General features: G+C 41.3%; 6 protein-coding genes and 1 non-coding gene across 9 annotated transcripts; 3 read left to right on the top strand and 4 right to left on the bottom strand.

The window, feature by feature from the left end:
- Window positions 1–270: 270 nt before the first annotated feature.
- LOC129594187 (U3 small nucleolar RNA-associated protein 15 homolog) lies at window positions 271–3,459 on the bottom strand. Its single transcript, XM_055490791.1, has 11 exons — window positions 3,078–3,459; window positions 2,867–2,959; window positions 2,710–2,811; window positions 2,546–2,628; window positions 2,365–2,488; window positions 1,919–2,099; window positions 1,583–1,803; window positions 1,358–1,516; window positions 1,143–1,244; window positions 876–1,068; window positions 271–755 (listed from the first exon to the last, which is right to left on the bottom strand). Exons 1-11 carry the CDS (start codon window positions 3,165–3,167, stop codon window positions 514–516), a joined length of 1,590 nt encoding a protein of 529 aa, XP_055346766.1. The 5' UTR covers window positions 3,168–3,459; the 3' UTR covers window positions 271–513.
- Window positions 3,460–3,619: 160 nt separating this feature from the next.
- On the top strand, window positions 3,620–6,580 carry LOC129594191 (ribitol 5-phosphate transferase FKRP-like). Of its 2 annotated transcripts, none has more exons than XM_055490797.1 (5): window positions 3,620–4,207; window positions 4,546–4,883; window positions 5,114–5,238; window positions 5,404–5,663; window positions 5,924–6,580. In XM_055490797.1, exons 1-5 carry the CDS (start codon window positions 3,730–3,732, stop codon window positions 6,262–6,264), a joined length of 1,542 nt encoding a protein of 513 aa, XP_055346772.1. In that variant the 5' UTR covers window positions 3,620–3,729; the 3' UTR covers window positions 6,265–6,580. The 2 variants fall into 2 exon arrangements, with proteins under 2 accessions (XP_055346772.1, XP_055346771.1); XM_055490796.1 differs by having other exon boundaries at window positions 5,404–5,668; window positions 5,948–6,203.
- A 226-nt stretch (window positions 6,581–6,806) lies between these two features.
- Window positions 6,807–13,909, bottom strand: LOC129594161 (E3 ubiquitin-protein ligase NEDD4-like). 2 transcript variants are annotated; one of them, XM_055490753.1, is made up of 15 exons: window positions 13,548–13,909; window positions 11,814–12,052; window positions 11,331–11,419; window positions 11,015–11,105; window positions 10,530–10,766; window positions 10,205–10,470; window positions 9,972–10,140; window positions 9,585–9,839; window positions 9,358–9,471; window positions 8,999–9,294; window positions 8,722–8,914; window positions 8,164–8,454; window positions 7,765–7,872; window positions 7,526–7,695; window positions 6,807–7,300 (listed from the first exon to the last, which is right to left on the bottom strand). In XM_055490753.1, the coding sequence occupies exons 2-15, from the start codon at window positions 11,949–11,951 to the stop codon at window positions 7,198–7,200; spliced, it is 2,520 nt and encodes an 839-aa protein (XP_055346728.1). In that variant the 5' UTR covers window positions 11,952–12,052; window positions 13,548–13,909; the 3' UTR covers window positions 6,807–7,197. The 2 variants fall into 2 exon arrangements, with proteins under 2 accessions (XP_055346728.1, XP_055346729.1); XM_055490754.1 differs by lacking the exon at window positions 13,548–13,909 and adding an exon at window positions 12,620–12,839.
- A 453-nt stretch (window positions 13,910–14,362) lies between these two features.
- Window positions 14,363–17,720, bottom strand: LOC129594196 (chitinase domain-containing protein 1-like). The gene is made up of 11 exons (XM_055490803.1): window positions 17,434–17,720; window positions 16,903–17,085; window positions 16,437–16,575; window positions 16,278–16,322; window positions 16,101–16,207; window positions 15,972–16,036; window positions 15,721–15,813; window positions 15,218–15,316; window positions 14,981–15,139; window positions 14,832–14,909; window positions 14,363–14,764 (listed from the first exon to the last, which is right to left on the bottom strand). Exons 1-11 carry the CDS (start codon window positions 17,566–17,568, stop codon window positions 14,623–14,625), a joined length of 1,245 nt encoding a protein of 414 aa, XP_055346778.1. The 5' UTR covers window positions 17,569–17,720; the 3' UTR covers window positions 14,363–14,622.
- A 153-nt stretch (window positions 17,721–17,873) lies between these two features.
- LOC129594217 (protein ABHD11-like) lies at window positions 17,874–19,852 on the top strand. The gene is made up of 5 exons (XM_055490835.1): window positions 17,874–18,109; window positions 18,191–18,268; window positions 18,346–18,676; window positions 19,039–19,212; window positions 19,289–19,852. The coding sequence occupies exons 1-5, from the start codon at window positions 17,985–17,987 to the stop codon at window positions 19,631–19,633; spliced, it is 1,053 nt and encodes a 350-aa protein (XP_055346810.1). The 5' UTR covers window positions 17,874–17,984; the 3' UTR covers window positions 19,634–19,852.
- A 555-nt stretch (window positions 19,853–20,407) lies between these two features.
- Window positions 20,408–20,572, top strand: LOC129594243 (U1 spliceosomal RNA). Its single transcript, XR_008691178.1, has one exon. It is a non-coding gene; the product is annotated as a U1 spliceosomal RNA (small nuclear RNA).
- A 441-nt stretch (window positions 20,573–21,013) lies between these two features.
- LOC129594194 (uncharacterized) lies at window positions 21,014–25,011 on the bottom strand. The gene is made up of 7 exons (XM_055490801.1): window positions 24,347–25,011; window positions 23,328–24,217; window positions 22,970–23,170; window positions 22,445–22,904; window positions 22,094–22,365; window positions 21,539–21,627; window positions 21,014–21,360 (listed from the first exon to the last, which is right to left on the bottom strand). Exons 1-7 carry the CDS (start codon window positions 24,572–24,574, stop codon window positions 21,191–21,193), a joined length of 2,310 nt encoding a protein of 769 aa, XP_055346776.1. The 5' UTR covers window positions 24,575–25,011; the 3' UTR covers window positions 21,014–21,190.
- Window positions 25,012–25,101: the final 90 nt, after the last annotated feature.

Raw genomic sequence — 25,101 nt, 5'->3', positions numbered from 1 at the left:
TCCATATTTCGGAATCGCTATCATTTTAATCAGTTTGAGTATGAAAAACGGCATTCTAATTACCTACTCTCCTACACGCCCCAGCGCGTGGCAAAGTGGCAGCCTGAGAAATCAAAAGTTAATTCAGATGTTAATTCACGTGGGTGATTGTAAACAAATGACTTTAAATCTGTATCTATATACGGTGATCCGTCGGAATTAATGAATTTACATTAATAAGGCGAATTGGGTGATTTATTATACGACAGCCGTTCAGAAAGGCGCCCGATAATTGTGCAAGCAGTAAAAAATCATCTGATGATTGAGAACGTTAAAATAGTAATTTTAAAAAACCAGCGGCATAAGAAATAATTGGCAGAGCAGGAGAGATCAAACACCTGGCAGCGAGTAAAAAACAGCATTAGTGTAAGCCGGAAGGGCTAACTTTCCGAGTATGAACCACTAACGACATTTTTTTCTACTTCGCACCCCTAATTTTGTAACAAGCTTGCGCTTATAAACAAAAGCAAACATTTATTTCACAACGTTTGCGCTAGGTACATTTGTCGGCACATCAGCATTATCATCCAAATCACTATCACTCTGAAAATCCATAGCGAAATTATTAAAATTAGACGCATTAATTAAAACGTCCATTCTTCCCATAATCAACTTTAACTGGACTTGACTGTCCACTTCGCGCTGCAGAACATCTTGGAATTTACTGATGAGTTCATCCAGGCGGTTGAGTCGTCCATACATGCACGGGTAGACTTCTACGAAATTGAAGTATAATTAAATTTTCCTTTTACAAGAAAAAAGTTCTTTCTTTAACGATAAAAAGATAAAATAATACAACAACAACAAAACAAGAGCACTAAAACGGAAATACTTACTCCATAATAAATCCGCCAATCCCAACACCACCTGGGAAAATCGAGGATCGGTGATATAAGTGCACACAAACCACAGAATATCAACCAGTTCCAGATCAGTCCGACCGCCGACGGCAGCAGGTAATCCGCCTCGTCTGTCTATTTCTTGAATAACCGAAACAGTGACATCCGGCATCGGTCCCCAAATAAATTGCTACAAAAACGTATACTATAAATTTCAGAAGAAAGCTAAGCTGATTCGATCGGTATATCCAGACGCATACGTACTTTCATAACGCGGCTCAAAGCTTTGGAAAACTGGAATGTTTTCAGGTATTTGTCATGGCGCGCCAAGTGCGGCCGCGACTGCTCTCGTACCACAATGGCATCCTAAGAAAAAACACAGATATACGGTAAACAGCAAACATTTCAATTTGCAAAATCCGGATATCTGTTTACTGTTTAGGTCTGTATTCGCAGTATGCCAATGCAACAAATTTTACCTCGTCGGGCTGATACGTTTTCTCCCTCATCAAATACCGTCCAAAAGGCCGCTTTTCCAGTCGTCGCATCTCCTGCGCTTCCTCATCCACTGGCGGTTTCCGTTTATGCATGGAAATCACGCCATCCGCCATGCCCACACACATCAATTCATCGTCCATCTACGTCGACAAACAAAACTTTTGGTAGAACGCAAAAACCCATCAGGAGCAATGGCTGTAACGTACCGAAACGCCAACACTCAACACTTGCGCTGGGAAATCGAAGGAATGCACCATTTGGTACGTTGCCACATCGTACACTTTTACATGCCGGTCAATGGAGGAAGAGAGAAATCGGCTGTAATTACTGGCAAAACACAGATCGGTGATGGTCTTATGATGATAGCTTAGACTGGCTAACGGAGACGCCGGCGATACCACATCCCAAACTTTTATCGTCGTTCCACCTGTAAACAAGTACCAAAAATGTTATAAAATCACCCAAAATACCATCCATTTCGCTGCACAAGGAACGAATTGTTTTATCAATTATTTTACACTTAATATTATAAATTTACTTGCCGGCGGTTAGAAAAACATTTCCGTTGGGAAACATAAGCACGGTTTCTACGGGCGCTCCGTGGTTGACTTCCACCACCGGCGATTTCTCTCGCAGATCGAAAAGCCGCGCTTTGTGATCATAACAACCTGAGACCATCATATCTGGACTGCTAGCGCTCGTATCGCCCGCTCTCACATAATCCTGCAAATTTAAAATCATCAAACTTCAAAGCAAAAATGGGTTAAAAAACTACAGCTGAAAAACAAAAACAGCAATGAAATAAAATTACCAGTCAAAAGAATTTTTTAACTAACGGATTTAGAACAGACTAAGAAATATAGCCAAAAAAATTAAAGGATTAACCTATACAATAAATTAAATCAATCAAATAAAAATCTTTACATAAGCAAATTATAATCCATTAATCAAATTTTCTGTCAAAGGAAATTCAAAAAAATTAACATACGCCATGGTCTTTGAAGGAGCGCACTTGCATCTGGGCAGGGATATCGAAATATCGTGCGCTACGATCGTCGCCGAATGACACGAGATGAGTATTATCGCAGGTAAACTGCGTGCAATGGACGGGGCTGCAACAAAAACAATCGTTTTCAAAATTTTTCAACGTAAAATGTAAAAACAATTACTTTCGATGATTTTTGAACTCGCGCAGAAGAGATTTCGTGCCCACATCAAAAACGCGCACAATTCCCTCCTCTCCACCGACAGACTAAACGAAAAATGGGAAACCATCATCAACAATACATCGAAGGCACAAAAATGTGAAAGGAAGCAAATGCAAAACAATTACCAAGAGTTTTCCATCCGAACGGAATTCTGCACCACGCGCAGCCTCCTTAAAACGGGAAAATGTCTTGGATGATTCCAGAGATACTGGATCAATAATCTGGACCTAAACACGCAAAATTTGGCAAACTCGCAGATGATGAAGAGTTTCGGGTTCTTACTTTCGCTGAACTCGTCACGGCGCACAGATGAGGCTTCTTCTTGGAGAAACTAACATTCTGAATAGGTCCGTATTCCTTGATCGTTACGGGAAACTAGCAGAGAACAGCAGAATACCGCTGATTGTGAGCGAATCATGGCATAAAGTCGCCGTAAACGGTAAACAGCACAATCAGCGAGAAGCGTCAGTATCAGTATCTGCAGTGGTCTTACGCTGAAGTCCGTCCAGTACTTGTTCTCCGCTGTGAGTTCTCCCTTCAAACGCGGCAGTCGTTTGCGTTCAATCGGTCTGAAGCTAGCCATTCTTGCAAGTTGCAACGAGGAATGAATCCTAAGCGGAAATCTTCAGATACTTCGCTGCAGGCTAAAAAATGATAAGTATTCCACAAGATTCGGCAAGAACTCCACTGGAGAGCATCGGGAAATGATAAGTCGCAAGAACAAAAGTGCAGTCATTAAACAACCCTTCTGGAATTTCACAATCTGCACAGACCGTCAAAATAAACATAAAATCTATACACCTAGAACTATGAAGAAGAACACCGTTAGGTTGTTCAAGAATAAACTTTGCGAAAAAATGGTAAAGCCGCGCTAATAAAAGTATAACTACTCAAAAATCCAGCTGGCTGTCTATATGTACAGCCGGTACCGGAAGTTCAAAAAATTAGTCAGTAAACTGCCGACGCAGGGGGTCGCGGTGGTGCTTCAAATTTAATGCGCTATTTCAACTTTCAGGTTGTTTTGATTTTCGATTTTTCAAGCATTTTTCTGGAAGCACCAGCTTAAACGATAGATCATAGAACGCAACGGCGTTAACATTGTGGAATGTGGATTCCGGTCCGCACTGTTGAAGGTGAATCGCAGCATGCACCTGCATGCCGCTAACCGCTTCCCAAACAGTCCGGAAATGTTCGCTTGGCGGCTGACGCGACGTGTATTCTGCATTCTAGCGATCGGGGTGTTCCTGCAGTATCTTCTGCTCTACATCTTCTGGGCATACTTTGGCCAGTGCGCGGATAATCCCGCACGTGCTGGTGACTTCACCCATGTGCGACGAACGCGTGCAGCCTTTACATGTGTTTTCCGCGATTTCGACGCACAGCATAATGATCTGGCCGCGCTGGTCGCCGCCCTGGATAAACACTCGGATATACAGCGGATTATCACGGTCTCCGAAGGGCAGCTCTACCCTCCCGTGAAAATCGCATCGAAGAAGCATTTCTTCTTGGAATTAGAGCCCAGTGCATCGCCGGTTAAGGCGCGTATGGAAATATCGCATTTATTTACAACAGAATGGGTTTTATTGCTCCCGACATTTTTGGCTTTCGAGATAGATGCTTTGAGTAAGTTTGCTTTGAGCGTTTTCAGATATCGAATTTGTTAAACTTAAAATTATTAAAATCGCAGATTTTATAGTGCATCATGTATACTGTCGCATTTAATTATGTTGCATTTTAATATGTTTTGTTGTAATATGCCTTTGCGATTTTGAGTTTCCAGTTTGTTACTTCGAAATTGAGGTTGAGAAGCGTTGTTTCAAAATTCGCCAGTTTTGTTTTTTACAATTTGCTGTTTTTCGTACTCGTGTATTTTAAGTTTTTCTCGCACTTGCATGGTAGAAAACAAAATTTCATTATTTCCAGGTTTTTAATTCGAGTAAGCACATACTGTATTTTTGCAGATTTCCGTGCTTTTTTGCGTGAGGCGGAATTGGTGGCCGCCGACATCAGAGTGTTCGCCATCAAAATCAAAGGCAACCGTTTGTCGTGTCACACAGTGCGATACGACCATCCCACGTGGTCACTGCACATGAACAGCACTTCCGGTCCGGTGTGCGACGGTGTGACGGGATCGGCTGTGTACATGCTGAAGACGGACGATTTCCTTAGTTTAGTGCAGCCGTTCGCTCAGCCGGTGGACGAAAGTTTGCTCATACAAGCCTCCATTAAAGGATGGACCACCCAAATTCTGTCGGCAGAGACGCCGTTCTCCAAGAGCTCACAACTTCTGGAACCTACGGTACTTATATCGTGATCTGGTGTCATTGTTGCATCGTCTTTTTGCATAGTTTTGCTCTGTTGTTTTGCTCTGTGCATTGTATGAAGGCATATCGTAGTGTAGTGGTTACAATCCCGAACCACATTATCTTCCTTCGTAAATTACACATTTACAATACAGTAAAAGGAAGCATCTATTCGTTCATATGTGTTTGACCGCACTTTTTATGACATAACTTTTAATTTTTCCAGATTCTGGGTCGAATGCACGAATCGCGTGAACCCCAGCGTCAGAAACTGTACGCACGCCTGGATGTGAAAAGGACTGTCGTTAACGGTCACGAAGAGCTGTTCGGCTGCACAAAAGCTACGAAAAGGTTTGTCTACAAGTCCTCTTCCTTGTAAAACTGCATCCACTGGATGCCATCAGCGATAATCGATATTTAAAAATGATGAAATTAACACAGTGCCGGTTTTGTTAATTCTCACGCTGCAGCTATTTATGCTGTACTCGTAGTCATCAGCGGATGTTTGTGTTGTAGGTGTTTTGGGGATGTAATCAACGAAATGCCCAGCTATATCTATGAAAAACGCTTCACCCCACCCTGCTGTGCGCGGGCGTTGAAGAAAACACTGGAGCACGTGATCGACGTATTAAATCTGAATGGTGTCCGCTACTGGCTGGAAGGTGGCAGTTTGCTGGGAGCGGCACGCAATGGCCAGCTGATCCCCTGGGATTATGATGTGGATTTGGGAATCTATCTCAACGACACACAGTTGGTGCAGTATCTTCGCGCCTCGACGCAGGTAAACACGATACTGGCTGCCGGGTGGAAGCACGATGAACAGAGAATGGTGTACAGAACTGCTTATCCTCGATAACTTAATTTGTAAAACATATGATGATCTAAGGCAAGTACAGTATTGACAGATTACATTTACATGGTAGATTAACCTTGAGCATCATTACTGCGTATATAGATAACGTATTAACAATATAAACCTAAATTAAAATACTCGTAATATCTTGATTGATATTATAGCGATCGTTTGTTGCTATATGGTCTGTTCCCGTTGTTGATCCAGAGGGATTTGTCTGGGAGTTGGCACAGCCGCACGAAGGCACCTTTTTTCGTGTGCAGTACAGTCAGACCAATCGGATGCACGTGGACATCTTTCCTTTCCAGCCCAACAACAGTATTATGACTAAAGATTATTGGTTTGCTTCCCATCCCCAGGACCGAGAGTTCCCCGAACATTTCCTGCTGCCCATGGAAAACATTACTTTTATGGGCTTGATCGTGCCAGCGCCGAACAAGGTGCGGGAGTTTTTGGAGCTCAAGTTCGGAGCCGGCGCCATTGAACATCCCAGATATCCGCACCCGTACGATGATCAACTGTGATATCCTTATTGTTATTTTTGTGTCGCGTTGGATCGCAGACGTTGTTGACGTATTTATGTTTTCACAATTAGTTCTCAGATTTTAACTTTGTGTGATTTTTGTGTCTCAAATGGCTTCGCGTAATAGTATTTAGTAGTGCGGACCGTACAGTTTATTTTGTCTATTTATTTGTGCACTCTGATAGTGGTTTTAAAAGCCCCGAAAGTATTTATTTGACCTTGCTTGCATTTTTTCAACTACTGCATTATCATTCGCTTGTTGAAATTGCCAGGGCGAGCTTTTGGATCCCATAATGGATAAAACGTGCTTCCGCCGACGATTTTCTAAATATTCGCACTTTTGCGGATTTGTGTCACAGCATTCTTATATCTTCTTGCTACATAACAAGGGTTGGCTTTTTGTAGCTGTTGAAAGAAACGTACTAATGTAAATGTCATTCAAAATATTGTCTAAAAGCGTTTGCAACGATTTCTCACCCTAACATATCGGCATTTATTATGATTTTTTTCGGTTTTAGATTTATGAAATTCAACAGACAAAAATCCAGACATATTTTATTGTATCTTCATTTTGTAACCTTCAACCCAGCAGTGCAATTGTCGCATTTCGTCAGCCGTTGACGAACTGGTTGCATAAAATAACATTGCTTTGATAACAGTGTCTTAAGCTCTGTATCTGAAAACAGATAAAACATATTCGAAAAATTCAAACCAAATACACAAAAATCACTTTAACGAACAACCAACTGCATCCCGTGACATACAGCAAGCCGGCTCTGTATGCGAAAAGAAAACAAAATTTATATACTTAATCACAAAATAAAATTCTCACGGAAACCCCCAATCCCCTCAAAAAAGGAAACAAAAAGCTGCATTGAATCATGCACCAGGAAGCCGACAAGCACATAACCCGGCTGCACACTGCTCATAGTGCTCAATCGACGCCGCCGAATCCCTCCGTGTTTTCCATGGCTTGGATTAAGCGTTCTCTGAGGGCCTCATACGTCGGATATGGAGGCAAGTCCAGTCGATTAAAACTGCACAAAGCAAAAAATAGCAATGTTCACACTTGTTCACACTTGTGAAGTAAAGGATAAAAGTTCAGCCTCATAAAATATTAAAAGCATCGCAAAAAATACATCTTGTTTTCGATGTTATTGCCTAAACATAACAAACATTTAAAAAAACAAACACAACAGCGAAAATTACTCCTAAATTAATTCGCTGGAATTAAACGTTTCATTTCCAAGTGCAAGTATTACCAAGTATGAGCACGCGGGAATTCTTTCTCTGTTCCCCATTTTTCAATGCAGAACCGCTGCGGACCATTACTGCCTTGCAATTCCGCAAAGCCGTTCATGGGCACACGACTCGTGCCGGTCACGAACTGCAGTAATCTGGCACGCATCTCGTTATCGAATGATAGAACGGCCTGCAAAAACCAAAATGTAGTTTACCGAAAAACGGTACTGCATTTCACCCTTGGTAAGTTTGCTTTTACCTTCCAGAACCACTGGATGACCAAGTGTTCGGCATGATATTCGCCTTTGTAAATGGTGTTGTATTTCCAGTCCTTCACGTCTATACTGGCAATACCGGAAAGTAACAACTACAAAGAGCAAATTCTATTAGTAACGTGAGAGGAACCAAGGTCCGATCCACATCGCCCTGAACTCATAAAAAACTGCATATTTATTGCCGTTATATGTTTAAAAACCCGAAACCTATTTATGTGTCCTAGTTGCATCTTAAAAATAACACAACAGCACACGAAAACCATAAACGGCTTATAATACTCACTGCATATTCAGCTTCTTTACTGATATTAACGATTACGGCGCAACTTATCGTTAGTAGTAGTAATATGTAGCAGTAAAACAGCAAAGAAAGCCACACGTACCTCCACTTCATTTGGATCGAAGATCTGTAGGAGACGTTTAGGTATGAGTTCATTAAAACCCTGCATAAATGCCCCCATTTGATGTTGCACACGGTCGACGAAGCGCCACCGAATAACCAGGTCCATATATTCATGCTTATTGTCCTGGGTCACTGGAATATTGGCGCCACCCGTCTTGATTTCGCTCTGCTGCATCACACCGTAGATTTCCTCATCCACCGTAAACCGTAGCTCCAAATCCGCCGGATCATTATCCACAATCCATTGTAAGGAATTATAATATTCTGTATCCTATTATCAACAAATAATGTAATTATGCCGAAACCTAACGGAACGCCATGAAAGAATTTCTTAAAAATCCAAAGGTACATGAAAGTACCTTCAATCATCAAAATTATTCAAAAGCCAGGCAGTTCCCCAGTTTTACTAGTACACATTTATTAAAAACTGCTAAAAGAGCTTTTACAAAAAAAGACTTAAAGGACTAACGCTTCTTTAACAATAACGACCGACGAAATGACATTTATACTAGTCTGAAATCGATTTTCCTGTGCTTACAACAGACTCCATATCTTTTAGTATGATGGGTTTATCCAGCATCATTTTATAAAAAGGCCGAATAAAGAAGGCATCCAGCAAATTCCCATGGAAGACTGCCATTCCGGCCACCCGACCAACAAATTTAAAATACGCCAAATGGTCATCATTGCACAAGCCTGATTTAGGGTTGATCTGGAGTGTATAGTTATCCCTAAAGCACCAATCACTCGATGAACTCACTTAATTATTCAAGAAGGAATATTTAAGGTAACAAAAACAATATTGGGACACTTACGCAGCGGAATATTCGAACAATCCATAATAAGGATTAAACATTTCCCGTGACAACAAAAAGAACCACTCGCGCCGTACACCGCCATAATCCAGTCCCACCTCTCCGTCAAATTCAATCCACAGTTTGGTTTTCAAAAAATCGGGATTCTTGCAGGTCATCAGCGCCCGGTAGGAATCCTCGAGAATATGAGATCGGCGCACCCGGACATCATACTTATTCGGCAATCCACTCGGCATCCGCAACTGACTGCGGAAATATTCGTACTTGCGTTTGTAATCCCGCGAGTAAGGAACCGCCTATCACCATCCCAACGATCAATCCAATGTTAACCCAGTAAACGCTGCTACAAGACGAAGTACCTGTCCGGCAATTTCCGGATTATGTAGACGGGGATCTTCCCATTGTGTACGCTTACTACTGTGGTCAATGTAAAACGTCCTCCCATCGGTGTGCACCCGCTCCTCCCAACCTTGCTGCAATGCAAATTACGTATGTAACAGACGTTAGTTAATGAACAAATACCGAAACTAAGCAAGTAATTACTGCAAATATGATTATCGTGCAACAATTTCCTCATCAAACTAACCGGAAGTGGTCCGAGGACATCCATAGCGGATCGCCGATTATTCGTCGGTGTGTTCTGCCCACTAATGCTGTTCTTGTTATTCGTAGTGCTAACAGACAATGATTCCGGGAGGGCACTAGCCCGGTTTGTTCGAGGGTCAATCCACGATGTTACACGGCTATTGTGGTCGATAAAAAACTTCCGTCCATTGGCAGAGACCCGCTCTTCCCATCCAGGCGGTAGTGGGTCAATATTTCCGGGTAAAGCGTTTCCAGCCTACAACATGTGAAAAATTATTTAAAATTATAATCGTAGTTTCAAGCCAAAATCAAAGACGGATATCACTGAAAAAGGGATAAACATCACTGCAGCAACAAATGTAGTGTGTGAACTGCCCGGGTAAATTACCGAAACAGATGCTCTTCGGTCCAGTTGGGTATCCGAAGCACTGGGATGAGGCGGTGTGGGATGTGCAGTCGATTCCCCATCGACACTGGTCAGTCTGCGCAGATAGTTTTCTCTGGCCGTCCGCAATTCTGTAGCGGCGGTATTCTGCTCCGCCACCTCACCACCAGCTCTACAAATCCAAACTTGTTCGATTACCACGAATTCATAATCTGTATCCCCACTCGTAGACTCACACTGGGCGCTCCCACTGCGTAGTGCGCAGATTATGATTGACATAATAAACCCTCCCGTTGTAGTCGGTTCGCTCTTCCCATCCTTCCGGCAACGGAGGTGTCCGTTCGCCGTTCGTGGTCGTCGCCGACGCTAAAGTGGCTGCCGACATACCCGACGTAATGGAGGCCACATCCGCTGCCTCGGTGTTATTAATTACATCGTATTCGTCCTCGCTGGATGGTTCCTCCAGAGGGCCATTCCAGCCTTCCATTTTTACGTAAGAAACCTAAAACGTTAGATGCGATAATAATTCTTCGAAAGCAGAGACACGAGGCGCAGATATACCTGAACACTGATGCCGCCTTTGACGTGAGAACGTTGAGAGCGTGGTCGGAGTGTCAAATGTTTGGGTTCAATCAGTTGATTAGTGCCTTCGGTGCGCACATTACTAATTGGAATCTCCACAAATCCGAGAAAATCATCGCGCGTCAGACGATTCTCATCGAACACTTCCAGGACTAATTTGTGTTTGAATGGATCAACACGAAATAGGAACTCTTCATTCCATTCCGGGTTTAAAGTCTACAAAATCAACTTTCTGAAAAACTGCGGCTAGCAAGAACTTGACTGGAACAATATCCACATTAACAACGTTATTAGGCAGGTGCCAACCTGACAACTGATAAAAATCTGGTTAAAGTGCTTTTAATTACGAAATTCAAAGGGGGTGGAAGCAACCAAAGCACAACATTTTTACGGAAAACTGTACTAGTACATACAGTAATTACTGTTTTACTACTGTATTACTCTATTAGTATTGTGTTACTCACGTTCTTCTTGGTTTTTGTCACCGCCTTCCCAATACAGTACGGACTGACGTTATTTGCATTTTCCATCAAATTAATCTGCACATAAGGATCACTGCAAAGCCAGAACGGATAAGATTTCATCCCCAATGTCACCGTTAAGATTACTATCCACCAATGACGGCACAGTTTCTATCGATCCAACAGACCGACAGTACCATGAGCATTAGTCACCGCCGGACATGACGAGAAATGAGATAATCGCGGTGAAAGCGATTACCCTCTCTTTCTGTCTCTCACAACAAAACTAAAAAAACCCGAAGTTATAATCTTTAGCTACCTTGTGCCAAAAATATCTTTTTTCATCAGCCCTTGAGCGACGAGAATTTTAATCCGAAGGATACGTGTCCGTCGTTCGTAAGGCACGTTCTGCAAAACAAATCGTACAATGTCGAAGGCTGTAGCAATAAAACAATCATCCAAAAAATTCATCACTCGCGATGCAGCGAAATACACTTCTATGCGACTCTATTATGAGCAAATATTTCGAAACAGCCGTTGAGATAGTTGTTATTATCTCCATAAAATTTAAGTATTCAAGTGAAAAAATTTCCCATTTCACAAAACCACGGTCTTCAAAAGCCAATTCACTTATCGCTAAACTGTCGCGCATACTGCATGAAGCCCATTAGTCTGGATTTAATGTCCTCTAGACCGGATTCCAAATTTGTAAAGCTGAAGGCAGATAAACGAACTAAACAAGAATTCTAAACTAACTAAACAAGAATTCTAAACGAACTAAACAAGAATTCTACGACTGTACCCCTCTTCCAGGTTGCTGCAGTCCGTATATTTTCATTGTTGGAGAGTTAATCGAACTCGTGGATGCATGCGTCGAAGATGCACGTGATCGGGACAAATCCGACACCGAGCCCGTCCGAGGCGATGAACGGCCGGACATCAGATCCAGAAATTCACCACTGATAGTGATATTAGTTAATGAAAATAATTATGATAGCTTCGCAATTTATCCGTAGAAGCCTTGACGGTATAGCTTGTACTCTGCAAAAAAACGTTAATCAGCCAAATGAGCCAATCATACAAACGTACGTTCTTTACAGAATTAAAACTCTGTCTCAAACTTGCAGCCAGCTACGATAACCATCCTGATCTTGTAAACATTAAACTAACTATTTCCTAAATGCTATCTATATATATACAGTACGCGTATCGGTAAGTGTACACAAATAAGTCATGGTCGATTAATCCTTCAATGTGCAGGAACAATATTCGATACTGCGCTGCAAATAAGCGAAACACTAATAGCCCACAGCCCACAGGTATGTGATTAATGCAGAAAAGTGAAAAAAATAAAGGAGACATAATCTGGGCATAAAAAAATGTAGGAGATATAATCTCGGTATATCCAAACGACCAAATACGATGCTAACTTATGGAACTGAAATTAGCATAACTCAACAGAAGCGCACAAATGTCATAGTTTAAGTACAGACGTCTCCCAATCCCAACAGTGCGGAAATTTTTCTCTTAATTACAAGCAAAAAACAGCTGGCTCAGATGTTAGTAGGGTTAAAACACTTAACTTATTACTTAAGAGTCATAACTTACAATAATTAATAAGTTAAAGGGTTTCCTGTTCTAGCAGCTCCATAGACTGCTGCTGCTGATGCATAGCAGCATTATGCCAGCATACATGGCGATGACGGTATGATGCCAATCAACAAAATTTGCAGCCGAATTAAGAAGTGCCCTTCAGCGTTACTGACGTACAAATTTATTAAATTTTTGTCCTGAGGAGATGAATTTTCTAAGAAATTCCGCATACAAGTCGCCTATCCGTATCACTTAAAACAGAGAAAACACTCAGGACATCGATATAAGTTAGAGCAAGAGTGCAAGACTCAGCAAGCGCTCACGTATGTGTCCAGCTCTATTTTTGTGTACAGACTCCTTGTCGGACAAGGAGTCTGTACACAAAAAATAAAAGCAGCAAAAACTGAATTACTAATTTACAGGAATTTTTTCCCCAGACGACGAAAAAACTGAAACAAAAGTCGAAACTGGCGAAACAACTAAAGCTACAACTAACAACTTCAGAAGATTCTGGACTGCGAAAAGAGCAATAGCTGCAAACTGTAATAACTTGCTGATACTATAAAATCCCTGCACCACCCCACGCTTGTAGCAAAGAATGTAAACATGAATTCAAACATGCGCGCAATTTAGCGATTCCACTACATTTTTTACAAGTACGATAACAGCACCTTTCTGCAAATTTAGCGTATATTTACTATTTCCAGTAAATTTATCTCACCACAAAGACACAAAATTTACCAGATGGTCCAAACAAAAACATATTAGCGCACAAATTATAATAATTAAAATGTTTCATCCATAAGTTTTGCTGCGTAAGCAGCAAGCATTCTATCTGGAAGTTCTAATCTTATCGCGTGCAAGCGGAAACCAAATATCTCGCTTACGATGCTTTGTATAATTAATTTTCATAAATTTACAGCAAATTACAAATACAACTCACCTTCGGAGCTTTAAAGATCAAAGACGCAGGCAAGATTAAACTTCACAATCCAGATTCAAGAAACCACGAAGCCAGAAAAGTAAGAAAACTTTCCCAATATGAATATTCAAATACTGGATAAGCGTAAACCCAAGAACGCAACCTTGTCAACGAATGGTGACTGACTTCAAAACTTGCGATATAACCTGAGAGACCAGAAAAAATGGTAAGTATCTGTAATAGGGAATCTAAAGGGATGAAAAAAAATACCAAAAACGTAAAATTAGATGAGCATTTTGGAATTTTTCCCACACTTTTGGCGTTCTGCCGAGGTGTTGAGTGAAGTCATCCGATCTGCTTGGCAGCATAGCAGAGTGGTTTACGTGATGGGCGATACAGCGATACCGCCGATACCCATTCAGCCGCGGAGGAGGAGCTTTCGCTAGCGGAAGTGCATTGTACGTACATTGGTGCACAATGGACCATAAAACCGTGTCAAGGGCAGAGCCCATTTAAATCCGCTACATGTTGCATTCGAGTTGTCTAGAAAGTAAATAAAAATACTTTTATGAAAAAACGCTTAAAGCTATCACCGAAAAGAAATAAAATAAGCGACTTACACATGCCTTTATGCCTTGAAAACTTACAATTGCATGATTAAGTTATTACGTATGATAGCAGACAGAATTAAATTGACACTTGCAGAGTACCATACATACACAAGTTAACACAATAGGTAACAGCAATATAAAGCATACCTTACTTGTAAGTTGTATACAGTACGTTCATTTCTGTAATTATCTGGAAACGTCAAGCCTACCGTATGAAAAAAACTATTATGAAGGGAACACAGAATAATTACTTATTGGAAAATATTACAGCATGTAGCAGTATTACGGCTCGCAGTCGGATGTTTTCGAACGGGTTTTCCTAACAGTAAGCTAATGCTCATTTCCCCGTTTTCCAGAATTGGCAGAAGTCAATTAGCAGTTACCAAAACAGCGACAGACATCTGAAGCATCGGTGAAAAAATAACTGCTGCTCAACTACAAGACATGCGCATAACATAAACATAACGTAAACATGTATCTGAAGATCACAGCAAATCAAAAAAATAATCCAGTCCTTGACCTAAGTCCCAAATAGCTACGCCGGTGCCAAGCCGGTTAGCTAGAGTAATCCTTTCCTCTAGGGATCGTAAGGACGGAAAATGAACAACGTGCTGAGTATTTTCTTGCCTAAATTCGAAGCAAACAAAAAACTCATCTTGTTTCGTAACACTAAAATGACCGACAAACTATTTACCGGTATTTATACACATGTTCTCTACCAACAGCATCCCATTCCAACGTAGGTTGATATTTTTGTAAATGTTCCAAAAACCTAAAGATTACTAGCAAAGTCAGCAAAACTAAGCAAAATAACCAGAGATATACTCAGCATAAGCGACTTACGTTGTTCCCACAATGGCATTCGCTCCCGCTTTCGGCGTAAAATCGTAGCCATAATGGTTCAGTCCAAGTAATAATTTCTTGCGTTTGCTCTTCTCTTTATCAGTAGCTATACTCTCCATGCTATCGACCATCCACTGTAAAGGCGCGATAGGACCAGCACTGAAATACATCCACGGCTCTGTTTATAAATGTGCTTATAATAACGAGGAAAAAAGGTTTTATGGCAAAAAAGCCTACTTAGAGTAAGTCAAAGGATGATCGTAAGTCATCACGCTAAACAAAGCAATGGAATCCGCAAGGAACAAAAAGTCTTCGTTCTTAAGTCTTCCCGGAGTTCTGCAACATAAAAACAGAGGATGTTTGATAGGAGCAAATGTGTCCAAAATTCAAAATCAGCTGAGCACATCACAATCAATTTCGATTTCTATGCATAAATGCACAATCCTCGATTTACAAATTGCACCTACGAGATATACTCGCACGTATTTACCGTACACTGCATATGCCGGTACGGCTTATGACGAATAGTTTCTTCTAAACAGGATTATACAGAACACTGTTTATACGAGTATATACAACGCAAAAAAGAAATACCAACAACTTCCATATTATACTCTCCATAAGCTTGGACCAAAAATTAATTTACGATCACACCTTCGTTTGTCTTCTGTACAGGAAGAAGATGCAAACTGCCCAGTACCCACACAGCCACGCTATCATACATATGTTGAGATACTTACTTTTGTCCTCCAGAAGGCGGGACAACCAGGATTGACTGCAAACCGGCACTTTTCAGCTTATCGGCGACAATCTTTATCATGTTTCGCATTGCGCTGAATCAAAATTAGAATGATTTTCAAACATTCCCTACAAGTATTTATTCTCGGATTGATAATAAAACAACAAAAATTACAAAAATGACAAACAAATTGTTTGTTCGAGTCAGTATAGCCAATCGTTCACAATCACATCATTCAGGCATACGACATACCGACGATAAACGTCCTCGTTCACAGGCTTCCACATTTCCAAGACTGCGCCATCCAAATTATATTGCTATAACATCCAAGAACATCACATCTTGACCTAATCCATAATCTCCAGCAAAAGTTGTCCACACCTGTAACGTGGCAATCAGTACGGACGCAAACGTTTCAGCATTTTCCTCGTCAAACATCAAGGTCTGCAAGCTCCGTCCATCGAAACCCTCCAAGAGTACTCTCGGCACTATATAGGTGAAACAGATTAAACTTTACTAACCAAAGCGTATCGAAAACAAGTCTTTGACCTCCCTCACCAATTTTCAATTCTTCGTTTTTTTCCTTTAAACGTCCAATCCATCCTAAATTAAAAAAGCGTAACTCAGCCGTTGGCTTGTAAAGTAATAGCGATGTACACAAACGTTTGTTTTAAAACAGGTCTAAAATTTCTTGACAAGAAAGCCATAAAAGAACACCTTGGTCCACGTCATGCGTTCCACGCACTTCGAAAGGCACTTTCGCGGTTGATCCAGGCACGACTTGTAGCCATACCGGACAAATGTGCGTAAATTTCTTGGCATACTTGACGGCGCGATCGTAACCTTTGTTATTCCACTGTAATACCCAAACCGCAAATTACCTTAGCGCATGAACATAAATTAATTATTACATGCACTCAAACGCAGTGCAAAAATTACGAAATGGCAAACGCCATAGCAGCAAATTACCAAAATGTAAAACGAGATTCATTGCAACTGCACCACTTTCATATCATGAACCAATCATGATAGGTAAAAAAGTTATTTTCTACGTATTACAAAAAATCAAAGTCGAGATATACTCGCATAATTAACGCTAAACGAGCAGCGAAGCGATGAAACTTTGTAACATTCTGACATAACAACTGCAACTTTACTGTACAGTGTACACCAACTTCAGTACCGGCGTAACGTAACCGAGGACGAAATGCTTCACGCGTTTAGCAGATTCAGGATCTCCAAAGGTGGTGTTGTGATAATCGAGGATATCCAAAATATCCGGTTTGAGGCTGACCAGCTTCTTCTCCACCAAATCTTCTGGTAAAGAAGATGCATCAAACAGATCCGCATCCCAGGATGAGCTGGACTGCAAGATTGCACAAAAATGTACGGGAAATTATTTACTGAAAATAACACAAATATCTATCTCCTCTACTGTTAGCGTGATACAGTTAGTAACTGTACACACAACAAAAAAGCAGTTCATGTATCCTTTCAAAAATAATTACTGTGCTAGTTCATTAAAATCCCATCGAAATTTTGGAGCACCAAGTTGCATTCCCATATGTGACATAAAAAGTACGAATACGATAATATTGGCGCAGTAAAGTGAATGTACGACACTTCGTACTCGTTATATCCTCGTCAAAGCACGCTTCCAAATTCACAGCATGCATTGCAGCGTACAAAAGTACAGTAAGTTTATCGAATGCACCTTATAGCAAAATGATGAAGAGATCAGACACGCAAAGGAAATCCACAAAAGCTTCCGACTTGGAACATGATCAGGTATCCCAATAAGTCCACCGAGATAACCAACAACCATGTCGATATTATAAAAAAGCGCCATTACATTTAATAGCGCTTATTGCTTCAGAATGGGAAGATGCAAATGTAAATTCGCATTAAAACTTCAGCGAAAGACGAAATATGTAATCACAAATCCTGAAAACTGATAAATAGCATAAACCTACTGTTCTACCGTAAAATCGGAAATCTCAAATCCAAAACAATCACCGCAAAGTAAATATTCGTGTCCTGTCAAACGAAACACAACATTCAACAACCTACGTAAGGAGGCAGTCACGTAATTTCTTCAACCAATATCATACGAGTACTGGAGTACTCAGTACACTTTTAAAAGTTTTAGTTTTCATAAAAAAATTAGAGTTTTCAATTTTCCGAAAGTTTCGCAGCTATTTGGATAATTATTGAGTTGATTTGTATTATTGCTTATGGTTTGATATGGTAATGAGAAGGTTCTAAATGCACATCAGGACAATGACGATCCGTTTTGTGCAGCGTTTGTGGAATATCACTCATTTGCGAAGCGCCAAGAATCTTCTCCAGAAGAACCACTCGGCATGCTCTGTTTTAAGGATTCCGAACAGGTTTGTTTTTCGACATCGCACGCCGCCACAAGATTCTGCAGATTGGAGATGGTGCATACCATTAAATGGATATTATTCTAGGGAATTTTCGAGGACGAGTATACGGCAGAACGCGTCAACTACAACTGTGAACGGAGCAGATCGGCCGCAGTACACTCCGTAGGTGTGCATAATCACGCACTAACACCTTCCTACGAGTTGCGGTTTGATACGCTACTTGAAAATCCCCATTTCAGCGTCAAGCTTGCTACTAAGTCATGGAAACCCGAGGGCGAACTGGCACAGCTGGCGGCAAAGTCCAAATGCCCAGTATATTTGACGCACGGTCTTCTGGGCTACAAGGAGGAATTCGATCCCTTGGCGCAAGAAATCGCTAACCGCACTGGCCATGTCGTCACCGCATTAGATGCGCGCAACCACGGAGAAAGTCAGCATGCTGATCGGATTGATTACATTGCCTTGGCGGATGATTTAACCCACTATCTGCGGGAACAACGTGTCGATGAAGCGATTTTTGTTGGGCATAGTATGGGCGCTGGAGGATTGTTAGCGCTTACTTTCCGCAAGGTAAACTTCTATTACGCATTGATTTCATTTGAGGCACTTTCGGATACGTTGTTATTTGTTTCGTAATTCTAAATTCTGATAAAACGTTCATTTTCGGTTGTAATAGCTACAGTTTACATACTGTACATAATAATAGAATAATCCCTACTGGTACTTATTTACGAAATTCATGCATTTTGCTGTTTGCATGATTGCATCATTTCGAACACTTTGTTGTTTTTGTGTAATACATACTCATAATACCTTTAATCAGACAAAACCTCGGTTGTTATTTTTTGTTAATCTTGAGAGCTAGATAAGTCAAGTATTGTGTATTAGAAATTTAGTTCAGTTGTCTAACGGCGTTATTTTGTTTATTTCAGCCGGAAGTGATAAAGGGAATGTTTCTTATTGACGCGGCTGTAATTGATGTACCAAGGAAGCAGCAGTTAAGCGCATTCCTGCGCGGTCTTCAAATGTTGCAGTTCGATCCCACCAAAACGCTTGAGGAGAACCGCCGTATGGCCGCTGATATCTTGAAGTATTACGAAGTTGAGGTTAGTATGAAGGGACGTCCATCAGTACATCATCGTGAATTCAGTCTGGACATACCACTATAAAATCTGTTTTCAGACTTTCTTAATTGATCATCGTGTGCTGCCGAATATTGTCGAAAAGGACGGGATAACGCATTGGCGTGTAAATATTGACGTATTTGTGCGCGATGTCATGCATCTGACCCGGGCACCTCCGGAATTCGCTGATTTTCCGTACGCTTACAAGGGACCGCTGCACATTATGGTCAGCAATGCATCCGGTTACATCAGCCCCGTGGGCAAAGCCACAACGAAGGAGATTTTTCCGCAAGTGGAATATCAACATGTGGATGGTGCTGGACACTGGATACATATCGATCAGCCAGAACTGTTTTTGAAAAGCGTAATTGCGTTTATTAATAATGTTGATAAAGACTCTTGATGTTTTGAAGTTAAACACTTTTGAAGCAGCTCAGATATTATATTAAAGAATTCTGTGTAAAAATAAGTATTATAGTAAGTTCGGAGTTTTACTTTTGGGCCTGAAACGCTCAGCGCTGTGTACCTGGGTCCGGACAGATAGGTGATTGTTGTTGGTGCTTACCGTGTTTTCCGACCCGTGTAGGCAGATGTCTTCGCCATTTCAGAATTGAAATTAAATGTCTCTTTAAAAAATTTTGAATCCGGATAACCTCAGCTGAGGCATCGTTTGTGCGGAAATCAGATAAGTACTTGTACTGCAAGTCTGCAACCGAATCTTAAAATGCAACATGTTGTATGTCTTTTTCCCTCCCTTAAAAATTTCCTAAGATGATGCGGTTGTACTGTAAGTAAAACAAATACAGGCAGGTTAAAAAAAAAAGTTGGACTATTTGTGATACGAGGGACAGAAAGTATCAAAATTAGCTAGATAGTAGATAGGCTACCGTAGATAGTAGTAGTCGTAGATACAAGTGCAGGTCACTACAGACCGTACAGTACACAGTAATTAGCATCACCGAGATTTTTAGTGACAATTTCGTACCGTCAAAAGTACTTTTTTTCACTTTTTGTTTATTTGATAATATGTATATTAATTATTTCTATAAATTTAATTTAAGTTTGATAAAATAAAACTTACCCTTCGCTTAATACCTGCTCTGCAAGTTATGTCTCTTTGATCATCTTATAATACGTTCACCGCAAGTGGTAGGGCCATCGCATGCATTCAAAATTCATACTTACCTGGACCCGGAATGGCGCAGTTCAAGATTTGCCCATCCCCATCGGAGTGGTCCCATTGCACTTCCGGGATTATGAAGGTGGCCTCTTCGGTCAAAAAGATCGGGGTAGGGGGTCAGAATTTTTGATAGTTGGGGGACTGCGTTCGCGCTATCCCCCTCTAATTAAACAAAGAAAGGGGTGTACGGGAGGGTTGTACAACACTGTACAGGCAGACCAACGATGTCTGTCTACCAGTGAGCATTCAACGGTGCCTGCTGTACTGCGTGATGATGCCGTATCTGCACGTTACACGGTTACAAGATACCGACAATACAGACGAATAATAATGGAAGATTTATAATTATTTATTAATTGGACAACTCTGTGGTTGCTAACTTGCTACTTCTAAAAATTCTACTTCTTCTAATATACTTCTACTTGCTACTTCTTCTTCTTCTACAGTAATAATAATGATTGTTATTGAGAAGCGGATGTGATAACTGGCAGTAACAGTTTTAGTTAAATAGTGTAAACGGTCGTGGGCACCTTCTGTCGAAAGATAAGCATTAAGCACCTTTTACTCAGACAATCAAGAAAGCGGTCTCATTATTGATTTTAATTGTCTTTAGGGATTTTCACGTAAATCAGGTTATTTTTTAACAACAACAAACTGGATGGACGTCCAGCACAGACAACAATCATTTCCCATTTTAACCTCTCTACTAACAAAACCAGTAAAACAAAAGCGAGCATTACATGCATTCATCATCAAATCACCAAACGATTATCGTGAAATTTACGTGGACAGTTTTGCAGTTTCCCGTTGCACAATCTCTTCCATTTGTAAAATACCGAAATCTAAATTTTTCTTGCGGATGAAATATTTTCCATCACATTTGAATCGAAAAATCCAATCGGCATTCACGTAAATTTCCACAAAAAGATCCCAATGCTGCGCCAGTTCATCTGAAATGAACAATTAATCCTTTCATTAGCGGCAGCGTATGACACGTACTTAAATAAGTAAAGCTCGTAGTTCCATAGCTCATAGACAAACAGTCACAAAGTCAGCATCAAAAACTTATTAACTTTTGTTCAGAAACAAAAACGATCACAGAGACCAATACACCCTGTATATTCGCACCTGGCGTAAGAGCATTTCCGAGACTGCGCCTCATCGTATCCAAGATATCGCTTTCCTCAAACGTTATCTTCCTTTCCGAGCTGAATTTTCTGGTTAAGGAAAAGAATTACGCTGTTATTAAGATAATCCGCAACAGTGTAATAGTCATCCGCAATAGTGTAATATCAGAGCAATCAGAAAGGCAACCAGCTGCAGCACAAAATAATAGCCAAATGCACTAAAAAACTGCTCAATATTAGTACTTCCATAAAATAATGAATACAACTGATGGATTACTGTACTAAAAATATTCAACAATAGAACAATATAGTGAGTGACAATAAATAAGGTCATTAAAATCATCCGGTTAAATTTCCGCGTTGACGAAGTGTGTATATTATTAGATCTACATTCTTTAATACAACAAAGCAAAGCGCAAGCTGTCAGGGATATGGCATCCCTTGTATTAAGACTTTTACGTATGTATTAACTATTTGCAGATGCAATACATTTTACTAGTGAAAACCTTAATCTACTTCTATGGACAAAAAGCCCGCTATACACAAAGCAAATTACCCAGAAAGTATGCGCGCCATTGACACCATCCTTTCTAGCCGGCGCTTCCGGTTTTCCACAAGCGGATCTTTGACTACAGTATTCAATCGCTTTTTCATCTCGGCCTCTCTGACCCGCGCCTTGGTGGCCTCGTCCATGTAGCGGAAGCTAGGATGCTCGAAAATCTTCTCATCCACAGGTGTCTCAGAAACGCTCACTTTTGCAGTACCGGCGTTATCAGTCGGTTGCTTTGTATCCGGAGCGAACATTGGTTTATTTCGCTGAGCAATTATCTAACAACGAAGAAAGACAGCGGTGCACAACTGACAATGAATTACATAAAACTGGCAATAATGTTCGTGAATTTAATACCTGTTCGGTAAGCTTAAATGCTTGTTCAAATGTCCTCGGCTCCGTTGGTTTTGAAAAGTCCGGCAATTTAGCCGGTTCTGGCAACTGCACACTGTTCAGATCCCATCGAGGATCCCAGTTGGTCACTTTCACGCCATCCGGCAAGACAAAATGCAATCCCGCTAAGAAGCTTCTATGTTGCTGCTCTGCATAACTCATAAGGATTTCATGGAATCGTTTCTTTCTCCGCACTCTGGCAAAGGGATCCATCTTGACCGACACAAGCAGCTCTTCATTAGGCAGAACCGGCTTCGTATCATCGCGGACATACACCGCGTAGTGCTCTTTCACGCTCTTCCAGCGGGCATTTCCAGATAAATTATCGGGACACGATAACAGAGTGGATCTCGGCTCCAGTCGTACCACATACGCCTCCGGGTAAAAATGCATCAAGTGTCCAAGGGATGCATACGTTATCGGCCTGCTCATACCAAGCGCTAGATTAAATACCGCAAATGCAATAATCTTAATAACATTGTAACATACTCTTTTCTCCAGTTCAGCAGATCGTTGCGCAGTCTTTCAAAGCAACAGGACTGCGCCCGGTTCGCATAAGTACAAATGATGGTATCCGCTCGTTCGAAGAGTTCATCAAGAAGTTTGATTTTCGGTGGCAGTGGCGGCTCCTTACTTTCCGTTGCCGGTTTGGTATGCTCCGCTTGTGTTATGTATACCGGTGCATTAGTGCTGTAAACACATCGAATTTGCCTTTGTAATGTAGTCAACAAAATAAACATCCGATATATTTTACCTGGACGTTCTATAAACACATCGAACTGCTTTTTTAGATGTAACCAGTAACTAACAAAACCAAAATCCGACAAAATATAATTAAAAATTTTACCTGGACGTAGCAAATCGATACAACAGACCCTGTCGCTCCTCCTTAACCAATGCCAGTTTTTTCCTGGCTGCTCGCGTTGCCTCCAGTACTTCGTCAACTTTTCGCTTCATTCCCTGTTTCCCATCAGGCGTGATCCGGAGACGCACGGCTTCCGCGTCCAACATCCCGGAACCGTCCCTGCTTGCCGCTTCGTTGTGCACATCCGCTGCCGTTTTCACTGGCCGGCGAAAAAATCCTTTCTGTGGACTAAACAAACTGACCATCTTCCCTGGTGACAGCATGGATGTTGGCGAGAGAGACGCATCTTTTTTCGGTGTCTTTTGCGGTGTTCGACATACGCTGGTGGAGGGAAGAATATTCAAATCACTTTCAGCACGTAATTTTTGTTTAAACGGGGAATCCAACAGATTCGGACGCTCTTCCACAACAACAGCATCGTTTGACGGTAACTCCGAACGGATTTCATCTTTCGAGATTTTCTCCTGTTCTTCAGAAGCGCTTTCGGGTGTTAAACTTATTTCCCATGGTGTCGCAGCGTCTAAAACAGTTTCTTTGTCGATCAGCTTTTTTGCTGGGCTTGACAGCGGAGCAGTCAGCTGTTCTTTGGGTGTCGCTCCAAAATTAAGCTGTCGACGTGCACGAATATTCTGCGTAACTTCCGCGGTGCTGACATGATGTTTAACAGGACTGTAAAATGGAGATTTCTGTAGTTTCTCCGGTGTTTTAACCAGTTTATCGCAGCTGGCTTGAAATTCTTTCATGGCTGACGCACCAGCCTGCTGTCGCAGTTTTTGGAATTCAATCAGTGTCATCGTTTTCGATGGCTTGGACCTGGCTGGTGCCGACAAGGCATCTTTCGCACCAGAAATCGAAACACTGGTGGAAGCAGCCTGAAATATTACAATTCTCTCATTATTTCTCAGTAACTGGTTTCAGTTAGCAATTAGCCAAAAAATCGTGCGACTTAATAATTTCCATGTTAGCAATGCAAACAAGAAGTTAAAATCTCAAACAAGCACCTGTTTCGAGCGCGGCTGAGTTGTGATCACTGGCTTCGCAGATGCTGGTTTTTCTTTCGATCCCGTGGTTTTACGTGGCTGCCGTAGATCAACTGTTTTAGGCGTGCTAATCTCAGAGTGCTGCAGTACTTTGGAAGAGCCGAGTTTCTCAACGGCAGCATTTTTGGAACTTGTAGCGCTGGTTTTGCGCGACGTAACGAATGTCCGTAAGTTCCGCTGAGTCTCCATTCTAGAGCAACCAGAATGCAAGAATCCGAGATGAATAAGTAACAACAAAATTAACAGTGTCCACGGCGCAATGCAGTCGATCCGATCGATTTCGTCAAAAGTCCGACAGTACCTTTACGGCCGTCACAAACTAAATCAATCATGAACCAAAAGTTATCAAGCTGATTCCAACAAAACAACAACAAGCTATCAATTCGAAACTCAAAAACTCAGGAGAACATGCGAACTGCGAAGCATACGAGTGATACGACACTGCGAAAGCAGACCATAAACAATCCTCGGAAAGTCGAACAGATTGTGTTTACAGTTTACAGCAGTGATCGATTTGATGAAAATTTCAGCGGCGCTGTTCAAGGAATCAAACAAATGTGCATTAACAAATTCAGAACTTCCAAAAGTTGACGATGAGCTCTTTCTGAAAATTGCAATATTTTGAAACATCGGTCTCACGGAAATTTGGCGCTGAATTTGTTGGCATAAACCCAACAATGAGCGAGTTGCACTGGGCGCGGATGCGCACAACCATT

The sequence above is a fragment of the Paramacrobiotus metropolitanus genome, unplaced genomic scaffold (assembly GCF_019649055.1).
Source record: "Paramacrobiotus metropolitanus isolate TYO unplaced genomic scaffold, Prichtersi_v1.0 Parri_scaffold0000066, whole genome shotgun sequence".
NCBI classification, from domain to species: domain Eukaryota; kingdom Metazoa; phylum Tardigrada; class Eutardigrada; order Parachela; family Macrobiotidae; genus Paramacrobiotus; species Paramacrobiotus metropolitanus.
Note: the sequence above shows the minus strand (reverse complement) of the source record. Positions and strands in the feature narration are given on the sequence as shown.

Excerpts from the sequence above, each read along its gene's own strand:
- LOC129594187 (XM_055490791.1), bottom strand. The coding sequence starts at position 3,167 with ATGGCTAGCTTCAGACCGATTGAACGCAAACGACTGCCGCGTTTGAAG. Across the intron at positions 2,960-3,077 it reads AGTACTGGACGGACTTCAGC|TTTCCCGTAACGATCAAGGA; the intron begins GTAAGACCACTG and ends GTTCTCTGCTAG. Across the intron at positions 1,069-1,142 it reads CTTTGAGCCGCGTTATGAAA|CAATTTATTTGGGGACCGAT; the intron begins GTACGTATGCGT and ends ACGTTTTTGTAG.
- LOC129594191 (XM_055490797.1), top strand. The coding sequence starts at position 3,730 with ATGCACCTGCATGCCGCTAACCGCTTCCCAAACAGTCCGGAAATGTTC. Across the intron at positions 4,884-5,113 it reads CACAACTTCTGGAACCTACG|ATTCTGGGTCGAATGCACGA; the intron begins GTACTTATATCG and ends TAATTTTTCCAG. Across the intron at positions 5,239-5,403 it reads TGCACAAAAGCTACGAAAAG|GTGTTTTGGGGATGTAATCA; the intron begins GTTTGTCTACAA and ends TTTGTGTTGTAG.
- LOC129594161 (XM_055490753.1), bottom strand. The coding sequence starts at position 11,951 with ATGTCCGGCCGTTCATCGCCTCGGACGGGCTCGGTGTCGGATTTGTCC. Across the intron at positions 9,840-9,971 it reads ACCGAAGAGCATCTGTTTCG|GCTGGAAACGCTTTACCCGG; the intron begins GTAATTTACCCG and ends CACATGTTGTAG. Across the intron at positions 8,455-8,721 it reads TAAAAGATATGGAGTCTGTT|GATACAGAATATTATAATTC; the intron begins GTAAGCACAGGA and ends TGTTGATAATAG.
- LOC129594196 (XM_055490803.1), bottom strand. The coding sequence starts at position 17,568 with ATGGCGCTTTTTTATAATATCGACATGGTTGTTGGTTATCTCGGTGGA. Across the intron at positions 15,140-15,217 it reads CATCCTTTGACTTACTCTAA|TGCTGGTCCTATCGCGCCTT; the intron begins GTAGGCTTTTTT and ends GATGTATTTCAG. Across the intron at positions 14,910-14,980 it reads AATGCCATTGTGGGAACAAC|GTTTTTGGAACATTTACAAA; the intron begins GTAAGTCGCTTA and ends AGTAATCTTTAG.
- LOC129594217 (XM_055490835.1), top strand. The coding sequence starts at position 17,985 with ATGCACATCAGGACAATGACGATCCGTTTTGTGCAGCGTTTGTGGAAT. Across the intron at positions 18,269-18,345 it reads GATCGGCCGCAGTACACTCC|CGTCAAGCTTGCTACTAAGT; the intron begins GTAGGTGTGCAT and ends TCCCCATTTCAG. Across the intron at positions 18,677-19,038 it reads TAGCGCTTACTTTCCGCAAG|CCGGAAGTGATAAAGGGAAT; the intron begins GTAAACTTCTAT and ends TGTTTATTTCAG.
- LOC129594194 (XM_055490801.1), bottom strand. The coding sequence starts at position 24,574 with ATGGAGACTCAGCGGAACTTACGGACATTCGTTACGTCGCGCAAAACC. Across the intron at positions 24,218-24,346 it reads CTCAGCCGCGCTCGAAACAG|GCTGCTTCCACCAGTGTTTC; the intron begins GTGCTTGTTTGA and ends GTAATATTTCAG. Across the intron at positions 21,628-22,093 it reads ATGGCGCGCATACTTTCTGG|AAAATTCAGCTCGGAAAGGA; the intron begins GTAATTTGCTTT and ends TTCCTTAACCAG.